Source organism: Antedon mediterranea, chromosome 1, assembly GCF_964355755.1.
Source record: "Antedon mediterranea chromosome 1, ecAntMedi1.1, whole genome shotgun sequence".
Taxonomy (NCBI): Eukaryota; Metazoa; Echinodermata; class Crinoidea; order Comatulida; family Antedonidae; genus Antedon; species Antedon mediterranea.
The window spans coordinates 2,978,997-2,999,420 of NC_092670.1; the positions used below are offsets into that span (position 1 = coordinate 2,978,997).

The 20,424-nt window shown below is 34.6% G+C and overlaps 1 protein-coding gene across 1 annotated transcript; it reads right to left on the reverse strand.

The window, feature by feature from the left end:
• Nucleotides 1-5,907: 5,907 nt before the first annotated feature.
• On the reverse strand, nt 5,908-8,124 carry LOC140051256 (tigger transposable element-derived protein 4-like). The gene is made up of 3 exons (XM_072096406.1): nt 8,096-8,124; nt 6,740-6,932; nt 5,908-6,261 (listed from the first exon to the last, which is right to left on the reverse strand). Exons 1-3 carry the CDS (start codon nt 8,122-8,124, stop codon nt 5,908-5,910), a joined length of 576 nt encoding a protein of 191 aa, XP_071952507.1.
• Between the last annotated feature and the right edge of the window lie 12,300 nt (nt 8,125-20,424).

Here is a 20,424-nt window from a genome sequence, read left to right on the forward strand (position 1 = left end):
AAGAAACAACGTATACTAAAACGGCAACCCTGGCCAAAGCGCGTTTCGGCCGCCTACATAGAATGGGTTACGGCCGCTGCATAGCAAATTCAAAGCTTCTTAAATTTCTGTGGTACATTTCTTCCTAACGTACTTGTTTTATATAATAGATTGATAAATATTCCACTTATTAAATAATTTAATAAGTCGGTAAAATTGACGTTTCGAAGCAAGTATTCCATGATGAGAGGCGACATTTTTCGACATGCCTCGTGTGCGGCGAACAGTGTGGCCAGCGACAGAAATTATGCTAGGTGGCAGCACAAAATTATGCCAGACACAATTAAGGCTAAAAGTGCACCAAAACAGTGAATAAGAGGGCGGTTTATGTGTATGTTTTATGTACCACAAAGGTGGGAAGCCAAAAAAAAAAAAAAAAAAAAAAAAAGCTTTTCGGGTTTTCAGCCAAATTATGCTAGATTGTGTACAAATTATGCCAGATTTTTTCGCAATTATGCCAGATAATATGCTAAATCGTGGTGAATATGTTGTAATGCTAGACGGCATAATTATGCCAGATTTGGCCACTATGGCGGCGAATACTAGTTCAGAAAATGGAACAGTCCACTGTGCGGGGCTTATCCAATCATTAATTAACGCGCTAATACCTAGGCGACGGTAATTTAGTAATAAGCGGAGAACTGAATCCCCCGTAAGGAAAATGGTAAACACTGATATTTATGGTAGGGATTATTTTTTTCAGTGGTTGGTCTTGTTGGCTTCTTCGCACCAGGTCCACGCAAAGTCAAATAAAACGATGTGGTTTATCAAACAGAAATATAAATTAGCTTTAATTCATTACTAAATTAGCCAGATTTTGATAATGAGAAAGGCTAAAAAATTGTTATCGTTAAAATTGACATATGAGGCGGATGTACATAATAATAATAACCGATTTACATATCAAAATAAAGAGTATTTAAAGCCTGATAACATGCAACAAAAATTACTCCACCACCTATTATGGACCTCGTGCGATCGGGTGCGAAATGGGTAGGTGTTTTCCAAAGTTATTTTTAGCGCGCAGATTTCGGCTCGCCGGCTTTTGTACCTCATTTTTAACTCGTGTTTTCTATTAAAATATTTAATAAACATAGATTAAAAATATATAAAAATAATCCCTTAAACAAGATCTTTCCAGGCATATAATTTTTATTCTCATGGGTACATAAGAAATAGTATATTTTTAACTTCAAAGACACGTCACTTTTTGAAATTTCACGAACGTGTTAAAATCGCGGTAACGAAAATCAGCTTCATTGGGATAAATGTCTTAATGCTGTTTGTGATTTAGGCTAATTTCACTACAAGCATGTGTATGCAAGTTTGGTGTAATGGTTATGTAACAAGCCTTTCAATTAAAGCCCCATTCCCTACGTTTTTTAGATCTAATTTAAGATCACAAACTATATTTAATGTAAAAATAATACTATATGGTCCTATTGCGATAACTTTTTTCGTCTTTAAACGGTTAAAAATGTGAAAAATAAGTCGATTCTAATAATTATAGCGGCCCGCTATAAATCCCAAAATGCATTGCGCGTGGATTGATATTTTTGTTTTTCACCTGTAATTCGCCCACTTTTCGATCGATCGTGAGGCCAAAACAAATGGAAGACTCCTAAATTTTCAGCGAAAATACCAGGTTTTCCCCAATTTGTATCAATGGAGTCTGGCAAAAATAGAAAGACAATTAATGCAGCAACTATACGTCAGGCTAGGTATATAGCTCGCGTACGATGTTCGTACGTTACCGATGTTTACCAGCTAGGCCTACAAAACTAAGCCTAGCTAGGCTAGGCCTAAGACCGTCCACGAGAGGTCGATCGCCGCGAGCTACTTAGGTAGTGCATTGTTTCTCACTTTTTATCATAATTTACCATAAAACGTACATTTAAGACAAGGAATGACATGGTTTAATGTTTTTAAAGTGATATATATGTATTATTTTCCAAAAAACGTCCAAAATTGCAGGGAAGGGGTCTTTAACAATAGCTTCAGATGACTAACAATAGAACAGCAACGCGAAAATCAAACAAGTGAATTTGAAAAGAAAGAAGTTGTTTAAACTACTCGCATAAAAAAAGATGGTGATTAAATCAAATTATGTTTTAAAATTACAAATCACAAATTATAACTCTTGCCTCTTGTACAAAAATGAAGTTTTTTGGACAAGTAGTTTTTGAGTAAATGCAATTTCAGTTTACTTGTTACTCGCCGGCTTTTGAAAAATTCTGTCCTATCTTTTAACACCACTAGCAGGTCTGAAAAGTATACTAAAAAGTGGTCCAGAATTGGAACCATGGTCTCAAATGGTCCCAAAATTTAATGGAATGGACCACATATCTATCTGTATATTCATTTTGGTAAAGATCTTGTATTTACTTTTTGAGTAATTCTGGTAACAAACAGACAAACAAACACACGCCTCCTTGGCGGAGGTAAATAAGTAAATGTAGTTACTGCAGTAAATGCTCAAATGTCCTTTGACCTTGTGAGTTGTTCCATTACAGAATAGATAAGTTATACCATGAGTGCATTTGTTTTGAATTAATAATTTAGGTATCTTGATATTACAGTCAACTCTCCCTAGGGCGGGCATATATTTTCCGGTTTTTCGAAATTCCGGTTTCCTGAAAACATATTTTTGAAGTTATCACGTTGTCACTGAAAATGCTTGAATCACCGGTCCGAATGCTGCCCGGTACGCGGTCTAGCGTAGGGAGGGGAGGCCTAGGCTAGGCTATGATTATGTCATGCTACTGTAGTTTGAATTAAATAAATACTGATAGGCCTAGGCCTACTTTATTAATATTAAGCTAATTTAATTTACCTTTTTTAAAAGTTACATTATGTACCAATAAAACATGTTACAGTAGTAAATTATTGTTTCTCAATGTGTTTTTTACGTACATACGGTGAACATAATTTCGGTCTGTTTATTGTTTTTCGCGAGCTAGGTAGCAGCAGCAGTGTGGCCAGCGAGCGAAATGAAATTATGCTAGGCACAATTAAGGCTAAAAGTGCACCAAAATAGTGAATAAGAGGGCGGTTTATGTGTATGTTGTATGTACCACAAAGGTGGAAAGCAAAAAAAAAAAAAAAAAAAAAAAGATCTTCGGGTTTTCAGCCAAATTATGCTAGATTGTGTACAAATTATGCCAGATTTTTTCGCAATTATGCCAGATAATATGCTAAATCGTGGTAGATAATATGCTAACTCGTGGTGAATATGTTGTATCTTTGCGTTTTTCAAATTATGCCAGATTATGCCAGATTTCCTAAAATTATGCCTAGCATAATCAGTGTCACCAATTTTGTTGATCTCGTGTACCATCTCTACCGATTCCAATTCAAAGAATTCAAACGCTTCTCCTTCATCATCAGGGTGTGTAATTTCTTTGATTGAGTGTGCTGCTCCTCTTCCTTTTCTGGCTATGTATCGTTTATCTTTACTTGTTCCTTGACCGGTCTGTGTTCTCATGGGTTGACTGCTTCTGCACTTCACAGCAAAGTGATTTGGTTTGTTGCATTTTTTACAAGTTTTCCCGAATGCCGGGCAGTTTCTAGGTGTGTGTGTTCTCCCACACTGACGGCAATCAGTCACAGTCTTCTGCTGTTGCTTTAAAATTTCAATTGTTTTCTCTGTGGACTGGTTTGTAGCACCCAATGTCTTTGTGTGCGTTTCACTCAGTTCGGCAGCTTGGCAATACGTGGTTGCCTTTTCAAGTGTTAGTTTAGTATTTTTCAGAAGTCCTTTTCTGACTGTGTTATCTCTAATTCCAATGACTATTTGGTCTTTGATGAGGCTGTCGTTAAGCTCACCAAATTCACATTGTCGTGCTTTTGTCTTTAGATCTGTCAGGAAGTCATTGAATTGTTCTTTCTCGCCTTGTTTTCTAGTGAAGAACTTATATCTGTCATATGTTACGTTTTTTAATGGTTGACAGCGCTCCCTAAATTTGTTTAACACTGGCTCTAACCTGTTTTTATCTGCTTCATCTGTGAACGTGAATGAATTATATGTGGCTAGACTGTCTTCTCCCACACAGTTCATGAGTATTGCGACCTTCACGTTGTCCGGCTTATCATTTAGGCCCCCTGCAGCTGTCAGATATATGGTAAAGCTTTGTTCGAACTTTTTCCAATTTTCCGCTATTTCAGAGTTCAACTTTAGTGGTCCTGGAGGTCTAATGCTTCCATACATTCGATCCATTTTTGCGGATGTCTATTTTGGGGTTCGATTTTATCCGATTATTTCTGACACCATGTGATGTTTAATAATGACAGGAGCCATGTTTGTGTACGACTGTTTTTTATTATCCCTATAGAGGGCGACAACATCATATGTTGGAGTATGTAGTTATTGTTAACATACATTACAGTCACTACTGGGGCTGAAAGGTGAAGAACATTTGGAAAAATAGGGTTGCTACGACGATGCAAATGGAACATAATTTGAAATATGGAAAACAAATTCTCCTAGAAGAAATTCTTTTTAAAATTAGAGCTTCTAATTAGTTACTGGAAATTGCCATTTCAAGGGTTGGGGTAGGGGTGCGGCCACTTATAATTATGAACTGAAACAACAAAACCCCTTTCATAATGTTTTCGTTCAATTGTCTCTATATCTGGGGATCCAATAACCTGCATGGTCTCTGAAATAGAGCAACATAATTGGCCAATAGCTAGCCTCTTCGGATTTGTTGTGCTGCCTATTTCGAGCAGCCTTCCTATCCGAAGAGTCTATTTAAGTCCGAAACAAAAGGATGGAAGAACTATTGTACGGAAAACCCGAACAGATCTGTTTTGTACGATATGATATTGTGTAAGGTGATGATATGTATTAAATTGCAAGATTAACAAAATATTTTATTTTTGTTCTGTGGTATATTATTTTTTTGGTTGTTCAAAAAACACAAAATTATGCCAGATTATGCTAAAAACGGCTAAATAATGCCGCGGCATTATGCCAGATGCCGTGGGCCTCTAAATAATGCCAAAAAGCATAATAATGCCAGAAATGGCAACTATGAGCAGCAGCATGTGTGATAAAAATAGGAGAGCGTGGATTTGATTGATGCGCATGTGCAGAGGTGTCATAATCAAATAAAAACGCCCACACCTAGACCACATGTTTTTTAAGCTCCTTTATTTTGACGTAATTTGATAGCAAAGATGAAAATTGATTAAGTAAACGAGCCAAGCAATAATGACACAATAATTAATTGGTAACATTTCAAAGTTTATTAACACTATAAAATTAAAATTAACAAATTATGGCAGACATTTACATTTTATCAGATTTTAAACTAATCATCTAAAGATGCCTGTTTGGAGTTTCTGCGTTTAATTAAAATTTCTTTCTCCATAATTTCCGTTAATTCCTGAAGTTGTTGATCGATAATTTCAAAATGATGTGCCTTTGAACGAACACCGTTCCTAATTTGACCAATCATAGATAACATTTCGCTAAAAGATAAAGTTCTAAAATCATCAGTGTTTTCATCCTCTTCGCCTTCTGGTTCATCATCAGCAATCACTGGTTCCTTGTCACCATTATAGATCCTGATTAGTTCATGTTCCCATTCATCGCTAATTTCTTCTACCGGAATTAAATTATCAATGTTTATGTATGTTTCTACGTCTAAATTGGTGTCTATCTCTCTAACCAATTCTCGAATCTCTCCTTCCACCATGTCAACATTATTGTCGTCAATCTGGGTATTGTTCAAACAGTTAAATCCACAACGGTTAAAGCATTTAATTATTGTAGTCTCTGATGTCTCTCTCCATGATGTTGCTGTCCAGTTTACTGCATCCAGAACGTTAGTTTGTTTTGTGATGTCGCTTGCTGATTGTGCATCATCAACTTAAATTCGCTAAAACACTCCGCAACAACTTTGCTCTGTAGCGACTTTTAAACGCTTTAATTATTCCTTGGTCAAGCGGTTGTAAAACAGACGTTGTGTTTGGTGGTAGGAACGCAAGCTTGATGTTGCTCTTCTCTAATCCAACATGAGAAGAGGCGTTATCAAGAAATAATAAAATATTTCTACCCTGAAACATCATTTGATTGTTTAAGTCCGTCAAATAATCATCAAACAACGCACCAGTCATCCAGGCTTTTCTGTTAGCTTTCCACACTACGGGAAGTCGATATTTCTTTATGGTTTTAAAGCATCTTGGGTTTTCAGCACGTCCGATAATCATTGGTTTAAGCTGAAAAAATAAATAACGAACATGATTAAAAAATACAGAAAAAACAACATTTGAAGAGGAAACAAGATCTTTTTATTGATGCTTTTTATTTAAGATATTTAAAAACGGATGGTGCTGCTGTTTTCAAAGGTTTCATATGGACAGACGAAAATAACAAAATCTTATGATGTACAAAAAATAAATAACATGGCTCTAAAATCTGACAAAAATTACATGAAAAACAATAAAGAAAAAAAACAACGCATAACGATGCGCACATGACTGATTGCATGATGTGATGCGGATAGACAAAATAAATGATTAAAAATAAAACGAAAAACGTACCTTATACTGCTCATACTGCATGTGAACATCACTGTTAGTCTTTCTTTAGAAGATTTCACTCCTTTAACGTCATCATGCTTTTCAGCTAGTGTAATGCACAGAAAAACAGACCAGTTTCATCACAGTTAAAAATGTCCTTTGGTTCATAACCAACGCAAAGTTCGGAAATCTGTTCTTTCCACTGTGTTACAACTTCCTGATTAACATCCTCTTTTTCTCCGCAGATAACCAATTGTTTTATGTCGTGTCTCCTTTTCCATTTGGTTAACCATCCATCAGATGCTTTGAAGTCCACAAGGTTCAATTCCTCTGCAAATTGCTCTGCCTTTGCCTTTATTAAGGGTCCACTAATGGGGATATGTTTATCCCTGGGTGTCACGAAACCTAAGACCACGAAAGCTAAGACCCCCAAGACCTAAGATCACGAAAGCTAAGACCCAAGACCAAAGATTACAAATATTTATCTTTCGCACCTGCCTTGTATTTTAACTCCCAACATTTATTCTGAATACCACACCTTAGAATTGGCACTTTTATGAAAAAGAATCACATAAAAAGTAACAAATACATTTTTAAATTGATGATTTTACAGACGTTTTTCTCGCACACAAACTGTTTGCGAATTTCGCATGACTAGCCTACAGTACAGCAGCAGTTGTAGGCCTACCATGTTCAATGTTTTTGTTTCTATGGAACGTCAAAAGAGCAAAAATTATATAGAGGGCTGAAAACTCTGTGGAGTCCATCTACAGTGTGGATGGAACAATGTAAAATTAAAATTGTAATGATAATAGTATAATCATGCAAGTACGAAGAAATAAATACTGGCAAATAAATTTTAATTTTAAAATCATGATTTGTTTCGTTTTCTTTCTGTTTTTATACTTGTACTATTATTGTTGCTCTTTTGGCGCTCCATAGAAACAAAAACATTGAGCATGGACGGAGCTCGAGGAGTTACAGTATACAAAGAAACATGTCTGTAAAATCATCAATTTAAAGGATTTATTTATTTGTTTTTATGTGTTTCTCCGTCTGAAAGTACTTATAAATCCTAATTTAAAGTGTGGTATTCAGGATAAAGTCAAAAAATTTGGAGTCAAAATACAAGAAAGGCAGGTGCGTAAGAAAAACATCCTCTGAACCAACACAATGGAGTAAATATATACCAACAAACAACCCGTCAAGTTTGTTTGTTGTAAAGAAAAAAATATACATTTACTCAACGGGCGAAAATAATGTGAGTTTATCTATGTTTTGCGGTAGTATTTAATTATATTTATGGTAATAAATGAAACCTACTGTGTTTAAAATTATGTATGGATAAACAAGTATTGTTTTTAAGCTGTAGTATATCTTAGTATTTGTAATCTTAGGTGTTGGGTCTTAGCTTTCGTGATCTTAGGTCTTAGGGGGTCTTAGCTTGATGATATGCTGTGATTCAACGAGAGTAGACGTGTTTGAAGGAGCTCTCGCTAGCCATACTAGCCAAACCGGCGTTTCAACTAACTGTAACACACCAAGCTGAACATACTTCATATTTCCCGCTGCAGATCAAATCACAGCGGCACACCTTAAGCCTAGACTCTGACTTTTTTTTTTCTTGGATCAATTTCGTACGGATTACCTATCAATAATCATCATTACTTTACACAGTTGAATTTATTTGTGCGTTTACATGGACTATATACCAACACTTTGCCGAGGAAAGTAAGCTATCGCTAGCCAAGCTAAACCAGCGATTAAAACACGCCAAGCTGAACAACTCATATTTCCCGCTGAGGGTAAGCTCATAACGGCACAACTTAAACATACCTCTGTCTATTTAGTATAATCTAGAACGGATTACCCATTAATAATCATCATTGATTTACACAGTTGAATTTGTGTGTAGTTATTTATGGACAATACCCCCATTTTACTGAGGAATGTTTCATAAAATAGTGAATGGTCTATAGCAGATGGCTATTAACAATTGGAATACCCAAGACTACTATAAAATGATTGTCAGTATAATTATAAATACCATTGTTCTCGTACCAATTGCATTCAAGCTACTTATTATAGCCGGCGATATAGAAACAAATCCGGGTCCTATAGAAACCAGACAAACAACAATTAAAGAATCAATGGGAATGGAACCTTCATTGAAAGATGTTTTGAAACAACTTAACGATATGAATACAGTTTTAAACGATAAAATGGATAGGATAGCTTCTGATTTCGCTTCAATTAAAGGAGATATGTCGAAAGGATTTGACAGGCTAACTAAAAAAATAACTGATTTGGAAGAAGAAAATATAAGACTAAAAAACACAAACAAAGTTATAACTACACAACTAGATAAACTAGAAGCTGAAAGTCGTCGTAATAACATCATTATTTATGATATCCCTGAAGATGATAGAAATGAAACGTGGCTTGACTGCGAACGAAAGGTAAAGGATTATATAACAACAAATTTAGAAATCGAAGAGGTCGCTTTCGAGAGAGCGCATAGATTGCACAGCAAAAGTAACCCACGACCAATCATAGCAAAACTTACTAGCTACAAACAAAAAGATGAAATAATGTCCAAAAATAGAGCACTCAAAAGGAAAATGACTGGAAATAAATCAAAAATTAACATGGGTGAAGATTATACTTTCAGAGTCCGTAAAATTAGAAAAGGCCTACAACCAAGGATACAACAAGCAATCAAAAACAACGATCGTTTTCGGCTCAGATATGATAAGCTGTTTATAGGCGACGAAGTATATACATTCAACGTAGAAGACAACAAAATCATAAACCTCACAAAATAGGGTTTTGGCCGTGGTCCTAATGAAGAACAATCTGAACCATCTTTGAAAGTCACTAAACACATTGATTGTATTTCTTGGAATATTAATGGTATTAATAACAAATTCGCTGATTCTGACTTTATTGAGTATGTTAACAAATTTGACATAATTTGTTTTAGTGAAACATGGGATAAATATCGGAACGATTACAATATTAAAGGTTTTACTTGCATATCAAAATTACCAGATAAAACAAGTCGACATGGAAGAAATAGTGGAGGCGTAATGGTATATTATAAATTAAATCTCGTCGTTGAAGAACTGCCAAGTGCATCGAATAACATTATTTGGTTAAGGATTACTCTATCCCCAACCGACACTGTTGTAATCGGTTTTTTGTATAGACCACCAAGTACATCCAGTTACGCGACAACTGACTTTTTTGACATTTTATCTAACGAATATTTGCATTACAGCTCCCAAATATCAGACATAGTATATGTAGTTGGCGACTTTAATGGTAGAACTGGTTCGGAGGACGATTACATATCTGCTGACGAAAATGACACATGGAACAATAATCTTTTTCTGGAAGACAACATCCGGATTGAAAGTAGAACGAATTCTGATTGTATACTAAATTGCTACGGTAAAGATATATTAGAATTTTGCAAAGAAACTGGTATGCGAATCACAAATGGTAGAATTGATAAAGAATCATCCAGTGGTTTTACATTTATCAGTTCACAAGGTAAAAGTGTATGTGATTACCTTCTTACTAACTCAAACAACTTTAAACTAATATCTTATTTAAGAATTGATGACCGTGTTGAATCGGATCATATGCCAATTGCCTTTAGTATTCAATTCAAAGACAAAGAACACACCAAAATGATTGTCAATGAAGATGACACGTTTACCCAGAGTACGTTCAAATGGTCCAACAGTTACATTAATGCATCCAAAGTCAGATGGGAACATGATATCATTGAAACTATTGATAATGATTTTATGAATGCTATCTCTCAAAATAAAATTGATGAGGCAGTTTCACATTTATGTAAAATTTTTGAATACGTATGTAAAGGAATTAAGTATACACAAACAAGTAAATCTTCAACTTCTACAAAACGAAACGAATGGTTTGATAAAGATTGTAAGAACCTTAAAATGCAGGTTAAACAATCATTAAAGAGATTTAGAATTATGCGCACTCAACCTTTTTTAAATAATTATATTCAGATAAAAAAGCAATATAAATCGCTATTAAAATGCAAAAAAAATAACTTTCATAAAAGAATACGCAAACAAATTATCGATTCACTCAATACAAAGGATAGCAAAACGTTTTGGATGAAGTTGAAGACAAAACAGAAATTATCTTGCGAACTTTCTATTAATCAATGTTATATTCATTTTAAGAACCTATTTAAAAACGATGAGTCTATTGGTAGCGATGAGTTGCCAAAAATCACAGAATGCCAACAGAATGAAGACGATGATTATTTAGACCACGACATAACGTTGGATGAAATAAAAAAAGCATTTAATTCTCAAAATAGTGGAAAAGCTCCCGGCATTGATGGAATGAATTTTGAATTTTTGCTAAACGCCCCCAACATTATTTTTGATATTTTAAAAATTCTTTTTAACGCCATATTTTTAGTTGAAAAATTTCCCAAACAATGGGCAACAAGCTTAATCGTTCCAATTTTTAAAAATGGAGATAAAAACAAACCTGAAAATTATAGAGGTATTTCTTTAATTCCAATCCTAGGAAAAATATTTTTAAATATTCTTAATTCTAGGTTAACACAATTTACAAATAGTAAAAAGTTAATTCATGAGGAACAAGCAGGCTTTCGTAAGGGATATAGAACGACAGATAATATATTCATTTTAGATACCCTCATCTCTAAATACTTAGATAAAAAGCGGGGTAGGATTTTTGTTTGTTTTGTTGATCTTAAACGTGCCTTTGACTCTATAAATCATACACTTTTACTACATAAGTTGAAATGTATCGGTGTTTCAGGCAGAATGTTACACATAATAAATTCCTTATACCAAAACTTATCTGCTCATGTTAAAATTGGCAACAAACTTAGTCCATCTTTTAATTGTTCGATTGGAGTACAACAAGGTTCTCCGTTGTCGTCTTTACTCTTTAATATTTACATTAATGATTTGAGTGGTATACTTAATCAGGTAAACGATTTCATTCAAATTGGAGATTGTCATATGAATCATCTTCTTTATGCAGATGACTTAGTGCTTGTTAGTGATACGGTGAAAGGTCTCCAAAAATTAATAAATAAACTTGAACTTTATTGTGATACTTGGAAACTTACTGTAAACACTACACAATCCAAAATTATGGTTTTTAAAAATGGCCGCAATTTAAGGAACATTGAAAAATGGAAGTATAAAAATATTCAATTAAAAATTGTTAATTCGTATAATTATCTTGGTGTTATTTTTAGTTCAAATGGTGCATGGAACAACTCAATGCAACATAATCAACAAAAAGCAAATCAAAGTTTATTCTGCTTAAAATCATTCATTTATCGTAACTTATCTTTTCTTCCAATTAATACATGGAACCATATCTTTGATGTGAAAATACTTCCTATTTTAACGTATGGAAGCGAAATCTGGGGAATGTCAGATAGCACAAACATTATAGAAAAAACACGTACTAAATTTTGTAGATATTTATTGCAAGTTGGAAAAAATGCACCAAATGCCGCTGTTACTTCTGAGTTAGGTAGATTACCACTTTCTGTGGATTGTTTAGTTACAGTTATAAGATTTTGGTTACACATTATTACTTTAGATCATGACAGATTCATTTTTAAGTGTTATGAATTTCAACTTAGAAAAGTTAACCGTAATGAGAATTGTTGGGCACAACAGGTCAAACACTTACTCTTTTCTACTGGTTTTGGTTATATATGGTTACAACAATATGTTAATAGTAAAGGTTTATTTTTGAGAGAATTTAAGTTGCGCTTATGTGATATTGAAAAACAAAAATGCATTCAAAAATTTAGTTTACATAATAAGTTAAGGCTCTTTTCTCTTTATAAAAAAGAAATATGTTTAAGTTATCACTTGACCAACATCATTAATTTTAAACAAAGAAGATTATTAACTAAGTTACGTTTAGGGATATTAGAGCTAGAAATTGAAAAGGGCAGATGGGAGGGTGTAGAAAGATATAAGAGAACGTGTAAATTATGTAAAAAGAACATTGTTGAGGATGAATATCATTTTATTTTGCAATGCACATTTTACAATGATTTAAGAAAAAGTTTTATTCCAAGATTTATTCGTGTTTTTCCTTCTATTAATAAGCTTTGTTTATTACTTTCCAACACAAATTTTACTTATAATTTAGGAAAATACGTCTACTTTGCTTTTGAAAGAAGAAACCATTATCTTAAGTTATAGTTAATTTTTATTTGTTTGTATTAGGGCCAAAGGCCAATATATTTTGAACCAATAAATTCCCTGAAAAGGGAAAGAAGGATAAACAAGTATTGTTTTTAAGCTGTAGTATATCTTAGAATTTGTAAGCTTAGGTCTTGGGTCTTAGCTTTCGTGATCTTAGGTCTTAGGGGGTCTTAGCTTTCGTGGTCTTAGGTTTCGTGACACCTGTTTATCCCTAGCAGTTCTAAACCAAACTAACATAAGCTGGTCGATGTCCGAAAACTTAGTTTAGATCACTCTGAATTTTTTACCTTTGCTGACTTCCTTCTTGCTCCGATATTTATCGTTAGCTTTCACAATGTCATAGATCGTTGATTTTCCAAGCCCATACTTTTTCGTTGCTTCCATTACTTTCATTCCACCAGCTTCTACATCTGCTATCAATCTAATTTTCGTAGTTAAGTCAAGTTCATTCCGTTTACCTTTTGCTGATGATTTCCAAATTTATAATGATGCACATTTTTAGTTAAACTTTTAAAGTCTTATTGCAATTGTGAATTTAACAATAATTTAAACAAAACAAAGACACAAAGTGAAATGTAAATTGAACTTTATTAAAAACAATTCATATGCTAAAAACCAGGGAGTTGTTAACAACTCCCTGCTAAAAACAATACTGACATTAAGACATAGCGCTTCGATGTGAAAAAGCCCACCGCAGTTCGAAACGCAACAAAGCAATTGCCGCCTCGTGGGTTAACAATGAACTGACCTGTCAATCACAGTGTAGCGTTCCATGGCAACATTATTTGATCGTACCGCGAAACGTCGCGCACTTCATGCATGGTCAGGGTGTGGTTAAAAGCTTTTGTACGTTGTGAATGTATTGAATCTGAATCAGCTTTGACGTTGTTATTTCGTAAATATTTGGAGTTTTTTAACTGCCAGTCCGGTTTTCAGAAGCTAATATTTCGTGTTTTGGACTTCATAATTTGTCCGGATTCCGGAATTGGGTATTCCGGTTTTCATAATAAATTACAGTACATTTAGAATAGTGACAAATTGGGCCCTCCAAAAAAGTCCGGTTTTCCGTGAATTCCGGTTTTGGGAGAGTCCGGTATTGGGAGAGTTGACTGTACTTGATATTTTTTACAATACATGATTTGCAAATAGAAAAATAAATAAACAAAAGACTGTTCCCATAGCTACCATGGCAAACTTGGCTGAAGAGTTTCATTGGTAGGAAAACAGTAACAAGTGACGATTTACCAATTTAATTTAATACTATTACATTTTAACATGTGTTTCTCATTTCTATTTCATTTGTGGTAAGATTCAATTTCTTTAAATTTATTTTGCATGCTATACTATAGTACCCTAATATTAAGTTAAGCAACCTTGAGTACAGCAGGGTGGGGGACTACCCTTGTTGGGAAAATCGAGTACTTTTTGTCAAGGAATATAATAATTATACAGTATATTAAGAATCTTTTAAGTTTAAGACTCCATGAACATACTGTCACATAGGGTCCTAAACACCAAACAGAACCAACTAGATATGAACTCGTCACTACTGACGAGTTAGGTTATCTGCAGCGCAAACACCACGTGCACGTCATACATTAGAATATTGCGCACCAAAAAATGCCATTGAAAAAATGTTAGTGTGCTCTCTATTTTGTGTCACTTCTACAGTATACACTATATATTGTATACTTACTACATACAGTGCAGAATAGGTGAAAATAAGGGACCAAAGTTATTGACGCTTTTGCACATATGATAAAAAAAAAATTCTAAAAATGGTCAATCATGCGAAAGATAATTGATTGACCTAGACAATATAAAAAAAATGCTGGGAAATGGAATACGGATAAGTAATTTGGTTTGTTCCAGCAGTCTAGTAACGCATGCCATCAGACCTTGTGCAATGTGTTTAAAAGTGGGTTTTTTAGATTTTTTAGTTAGAACTGAACATGTAAGTCGTTGGTCGTTTTTGTACCTGATTTTGAATTCCATTTTCTATAGGATGGTAAATAAGCTCTTTCTTATATTTTATTACATAACTACGATAAAGAACTTTAAAGGTCACTTCATTTTTAAAATTGAAAGAATAGATTTGCACGCAGTATTTTATTTATACGTATAATGAAAAAAGTTGCCTCCCCTAAATTTGATGAAGACAACTTCAAATTATGCTAGAAACTCTGCTGCGGGGACTTTAGCCCTGACTTTAGCCCTGACTTTAGATCCTGACACCACCGCTGCTTAGGTACATAGTACATGTCTTAAGTTCCTTTTCTAGACTATGGGAGCAAATACCAAAGGACATAAAAGATTCACAAACAATTTCAATATTTAAGGCTGCTCTAACAAAACACTATATTTCATGTTATGTATAGTTTATTTGTGTTTTTCTTGTATATGGTTTTATCTTAACTGTTTGTATTGTATGGAGTGAGAATCTCATTCCTGGTTATTTTTACATTGATGACCGAATAAATATTATTATTATTATTATTATTCTGTCCCAGCAGTCAATGTCCTTTTAAGCAGTCGTGATTCTAACATTATTTTTATTCCTTTAAATGTGATAAATGCAAAAGAAACCCTACAGTATGTGGGTATTCCATAAATTATTTTTACTACAAGGTACAAAGAGTGTATAAGGCCTACAAAATATGTTAATTCTTTGTTTACTTTAAATGTGTTTTAGTGTAAAAATTGATTGAATATACTAACCTGCTGTTCCATTGTATCCACTGATCGTCAAAGCATAATTAGAGTCCTCAGTATCAATACGAAAGTGAGAATATCTTGCAAACTTCATTACATTCAAGTGGTCTGTCATCTCTACTAATAGCTCATAATCCCCATCAGATGTTATGCCGTTGATCTGTTCATTACCAAGCCAGAACGCTGAGTTCACGTTTCCAAAACCCTCTTTGTATTCTGCCCAATTACGGTAGAAATCAACTGATCCATCCTCTCTTCTCTGTATCACCTGATAATGAAAGGATAGTAATCTATACTCTATTTTCTAAAACACTGATTTCAAGTTCATCAACTGGAGTAAATAGAAATAAATGAATTAAGAACCTGAATATTAATATTACTATGCAGTGGCGGATCTAGGATCTGACAAGCGGGGGTGGCCACGAAAGTGGCAAATGAGGTGCGTAGCACCGAGCGGGGGTGGGTTTGGGAGGAGGTGTCCCCTTCCCGAGCTTCAGAACATTTTTGAAAAAATCGATGCTTACTACACACTGTTTAATAGGCTAGAACAACTGTTCCCATCACATTTAATAACAAATGTTACATAATGTAAATTTAAATAAATTCTAAATATTGTACGGATCTTTTTCGACGAACTAATAATAAACTTTGATCGAAAAACACTTCGAAATGAAGATTGGTAATGCGGTACTCCGAAAATGCCTCAATAGTGCATGTGTTGTGTACTGTTTTTTAGTAGTCTGTTAACCTCAGTTGTGGGTATTTTCCGAAGATTTTAAATCGCGTTTTCTTTTTAAACTCTTGACTTCATAAATAGTAATTAAACTCTTAGCTCTTTCACTATGTATGCCTATTTACACAACTAATGCTAACCCTAACTCTAGGCCTACTCTTCTTAATAAAAAAAAAGTGTCAGGTCCGTCGATTCCACGTCCAGCGACGGTCATGGGTGGTTGGTTGCATCTTTTTTTATTTTTTTTTTAGAATTAAGGGGGGTGGCTAACGTAGAAGAATCATTAATTTCTGTTGAACAAAATGATAAATCTAAAGTTATGTTTTTAATAAAGCCAAATATTATTGCAATAAGCTATTTATCCATATGCAAGTTTTAAACATGCCTAACAACTGTTCGCTTAACTATGTTGTGCAAATGAGTAGAATGTTGACGTCATTCGTTAAAGTTTACATGCTTGTGCGAAAGCTCCCTATTTCATTCATGCCAACATCTGAAGTTAAAAAAACGGGAGTACCATAGTTTTTTTTAGGTCAACATCGCCCTCTATCTATTTTTGAGACGTAAGGAATACAGGATCTGATGTCATATGAAATACGGAATCCCCTTTCCGTTCATAAAAAAAAACAAGAAATTATGACCGAGATGGTCGTACAATGGCTTAAATATCGTAAATTTTCTTGTGTGTGCGCCTTTTAGTTGTATTTTAATGCAAAAAAGAACATGCATCAAAATTCAGTTATCTTTGTAATCCGGGAGAAAATGTGGAAAGGGAGACGAGTATAGTGTGTGTAGAGTGTTGGCATGTATGCTATTATATCAGCCTGTAAATTCCTTGTACTTCTGGCACGGATTCTATCTCAAATCATGCCATCGTTCTCTATATTCAGGGTTTTGCTGGTGTCTCTATGGCTGACAGTAACGTATTGTGATGTGTGTTTTAGTAATGAATTAGTAAGCTGTGGCAATAGAGAGTTTTCGCAACCTTACGAATACGATAATGAAAACGGATAAATCACACATTTGTGAAACTTTAGAGCTGATCCCCATTTCATATTCGTAAAGCGTTTTCGTGTTGACGAATATCACCAGTCATATTCGTAACTACAAAACGAGTATAGTTTTTAATCTATTTTGCACATTTTGCATTTGAATCAGGAATAATTCATGATTATAATATAATTATACTTTTATTGAAAGTAATTTACTAAAATGCCAGGTCAATTTTGATAAATAGCAGTTTTTAAAGTCCTCACTCGCTTTGATCTTAGGTCTTGGGTCTTAGCTTTCGTGATCTTAGGTCTTAGGGGGTCTTAGCTTTCGTGGTCTTAGGTTTCGTGACACCAATAGGCCTAGAGGCCCCGAGCAAGTACTAGGCCTAGTGTGATGAATTGAGTATAGAGGGCGCTGCGTAGTCATTCTGTAATTGGAATACAGGTGACACTGTGTGATAAAAGACCGTGCGTAAGCAGAGCGGGTCTTTTGTTCGTTTTGTTGGCTCTCGCTATGTTACTACAGTTTTGGTTGAGAGTTTGTTTAAGCTATTGATATGTTCTTATTTTGTAAGTACTAAGCTTAACTTATATATATAAGCAACTGATTTACCATATGTTAACTATAATCATGCTTACGATTAATGAAACTTGCATTTACAATATTTATCTTAGTTTTGCTCAGTCGGAAGTATAATAATCAGGAGTTGTTATCTTGTTATCACGAGTTGATGCTGTGTCATACATACGTTGGTGTTGATAACTTGAGGTACTATTATATTGTGATTGTTCGTTGTTGTATTAGTGTTGTGAATTATTACATTATTACTTATTGTTATAATTGACTGTTAGATACAGTGGCAATTGTTATTTGTTATTCGTATTTTGCAGGGCTTGAATCTTATATCTTGAATCTCGAATTCTTGTACCTGAAATGACTTATGCCTATGTAATGATTTGATGTTGAAGTACAATATATATGAAACTAATAAAATCGCACTGAAGGAAAGAAACCAAGTGTTTTCTCCTCTTTATTTGTTCGGACCACGACAAACTTGGCGCTGCGAGCAGGGTACCAAGCATCAAGCATCAAGATCGAAGAGGACCAGTTACCGGAATCTAGGCTCTCAAGTTATGAATGGAGATAAGAAGATAAGAACATTGATACTTATATATGAATGTGTTGATTATAATTTTGATACTTATGAATGTGTTGATTATAATTTAACATTTGGGAAGTTGACCATATAATTTAAATTGATAATTCTAATAATTGGTGTGACATGTGTGACATACAATACTCTTGCTTGGAATTATAATCATTGAAAAGTGTGGATCTGTTAAAATATATTGTTGATATGTTATCTGTGATCAATTGTTTATATAGTACCTTATAGATTGGTTTATGAATGATCGTTGTTCGTATATTCTCGATTTAAACTCGTTATATCATCTGTGTATATTAATATGGCGAAAGCTGAGAAACCCGATACTGAGACAGGAATTAATAGTATGATTGCTGCGCTTACTGATGTGTTGAAAGGTGTGGGTGTTCAAAAAGTTCCTCCTCCTATTAAGTTGGCTAAATTTAGGGGTCGTCCAAAATCCCCTGGGGATGTCACGTTGCGGGAATGGCTCGAAGATTTTGAGACATATTGTACACATTATAATCTAGGTGGGGACGTAAAATATGATGCCCTAGTAAGTCACTTGGGGGGATCGGCTAAAGACGAAGTACATTACCAAATGTCCATATTGGGTAAAGGCAAAAATGTTAAAAAGGCCATTCAAGTGTTACAGACTACCTTTTCTCCAGATGAATCCGTATCGGCTTTAAATACTTTGTTTTATTCTCGTAATCAGTTGGATTATGAAAGTGTGGCCGAATATAGTTTAGAGTTAATGAAAATTTATTCGCGATTATTGGAAGCTTCTTTCCCCAATGAACAGAATGCTCTCAAACATTTACAGGACTCCACACTCAAACAGAGATTGGTAGAAGGGGTACGGTATCCACTCGTTAGGCGTGAAATGCGCAGAATTGAATTGGCGTCTAGGGGTAAATCCTTTATGGAAATGAGGGAGGAAGTTCTTGAATTGTTTAAAGGCGAGACATCACGGGGTTATAGACCGAAAGTTCAGGGTGTAGATTTTCCAACAAATTCTTATTCAAACCAATCTGAAAATTGTGAAATTAAAAAGGAGTTAAAGGTTCTTAAACAACAGCTAGATCAACTTCAACAGAGTTTATGTAAGTTTTCCCAAAATACTACTAATAATTCTTTTAATAGAAGTGGGCCCCGTCGTTGTTTTAATTGGTCATAATAGAGATAATTGTGAAATGCCTCCAGGTCTCTGCTGGGAATGTAAAAAGGTCGGCCACTTTGCTGTAAAATGTCCAAGTAGAGTTAGGAAGTCAAAGCCCGAACCATCTACAGATAATCATAATCTAGGTTCTGTTCAAATCCCGGTTGTTTCTGTGGAAGATAAAATTATTCCCCCTAATGATTTACGAGAGCCCTCGGAATCCTCTTTGCTTAGCCGTTTAGTTGCCCAAAGCCCTTGTGCTGTTATAAAGTTTGGTTCAGTTGAATTGGGTTCAGTTCTTGACACAGGAGCGGAAGCATCTATCATTCCTTCTTCAATTTATCACAGAATTCTAAAATCTGAGCTGGGTGGTTTACACAGTGCAGACAAGTTATTTACCAATGTGATTGGCGTCTGTGGTGTTGAAGTTCCGATTGAGGGCTATGTTGAAGTTCCAATTGAAATATTAGGGCACAATTTGTTGGGTAGTTTTCTCATTGTTTCTGATAGTGCATGTAATAACAATGTTTCTTATCCAATTTTGACAGGATGTAATATTTTACGTTATATTCAAGATGATCCGAGAATTTTGGAAACCTTGGGTAAGGTAGTTGGTGCGAAAACAGCTTTGCCTTGTACTGGTAGGGCTGAGGTAGTCTTGAGAGTTAATGATGAGCAATCCCAAATTTTTGTTTCTTTAAAGCACTTTAATACAGCTGTTCCAGTGGCTTGTGATACAATATATATGAAACTAATAAAATCGCACTGAAGGAAAGAAACCAAGTGTTTTCTCCTCTTTATTTGTTCGGACCACGACACTAGTCTAGTAGGCTGGTGTCAATATTTAGTACGCAGT

Bases quoted from the DNA above. Each gene is read 5' to 3' on its own strand.
- LOC140051256 (XM_072096406.1), bottom strand. From the start codon at position 8,124: ATGAAGTATGTTCAGCTTGGTGTGTTACA. The intron at 6,933-8,095 runs GTTAGTTGAAAC...TATCCCCATTAG, and splicing joins GTTCAGCTTGGTGTGTTACA to TGGACCCTTAATAAAGGCAA. The intron at 6,262-6,739 runs GTTGGTTATGAA...TTATTTTTTCAG, and splicing joins AACAGATTTCCGAACTTTGC to CTTAAACCAATGATTATCGG.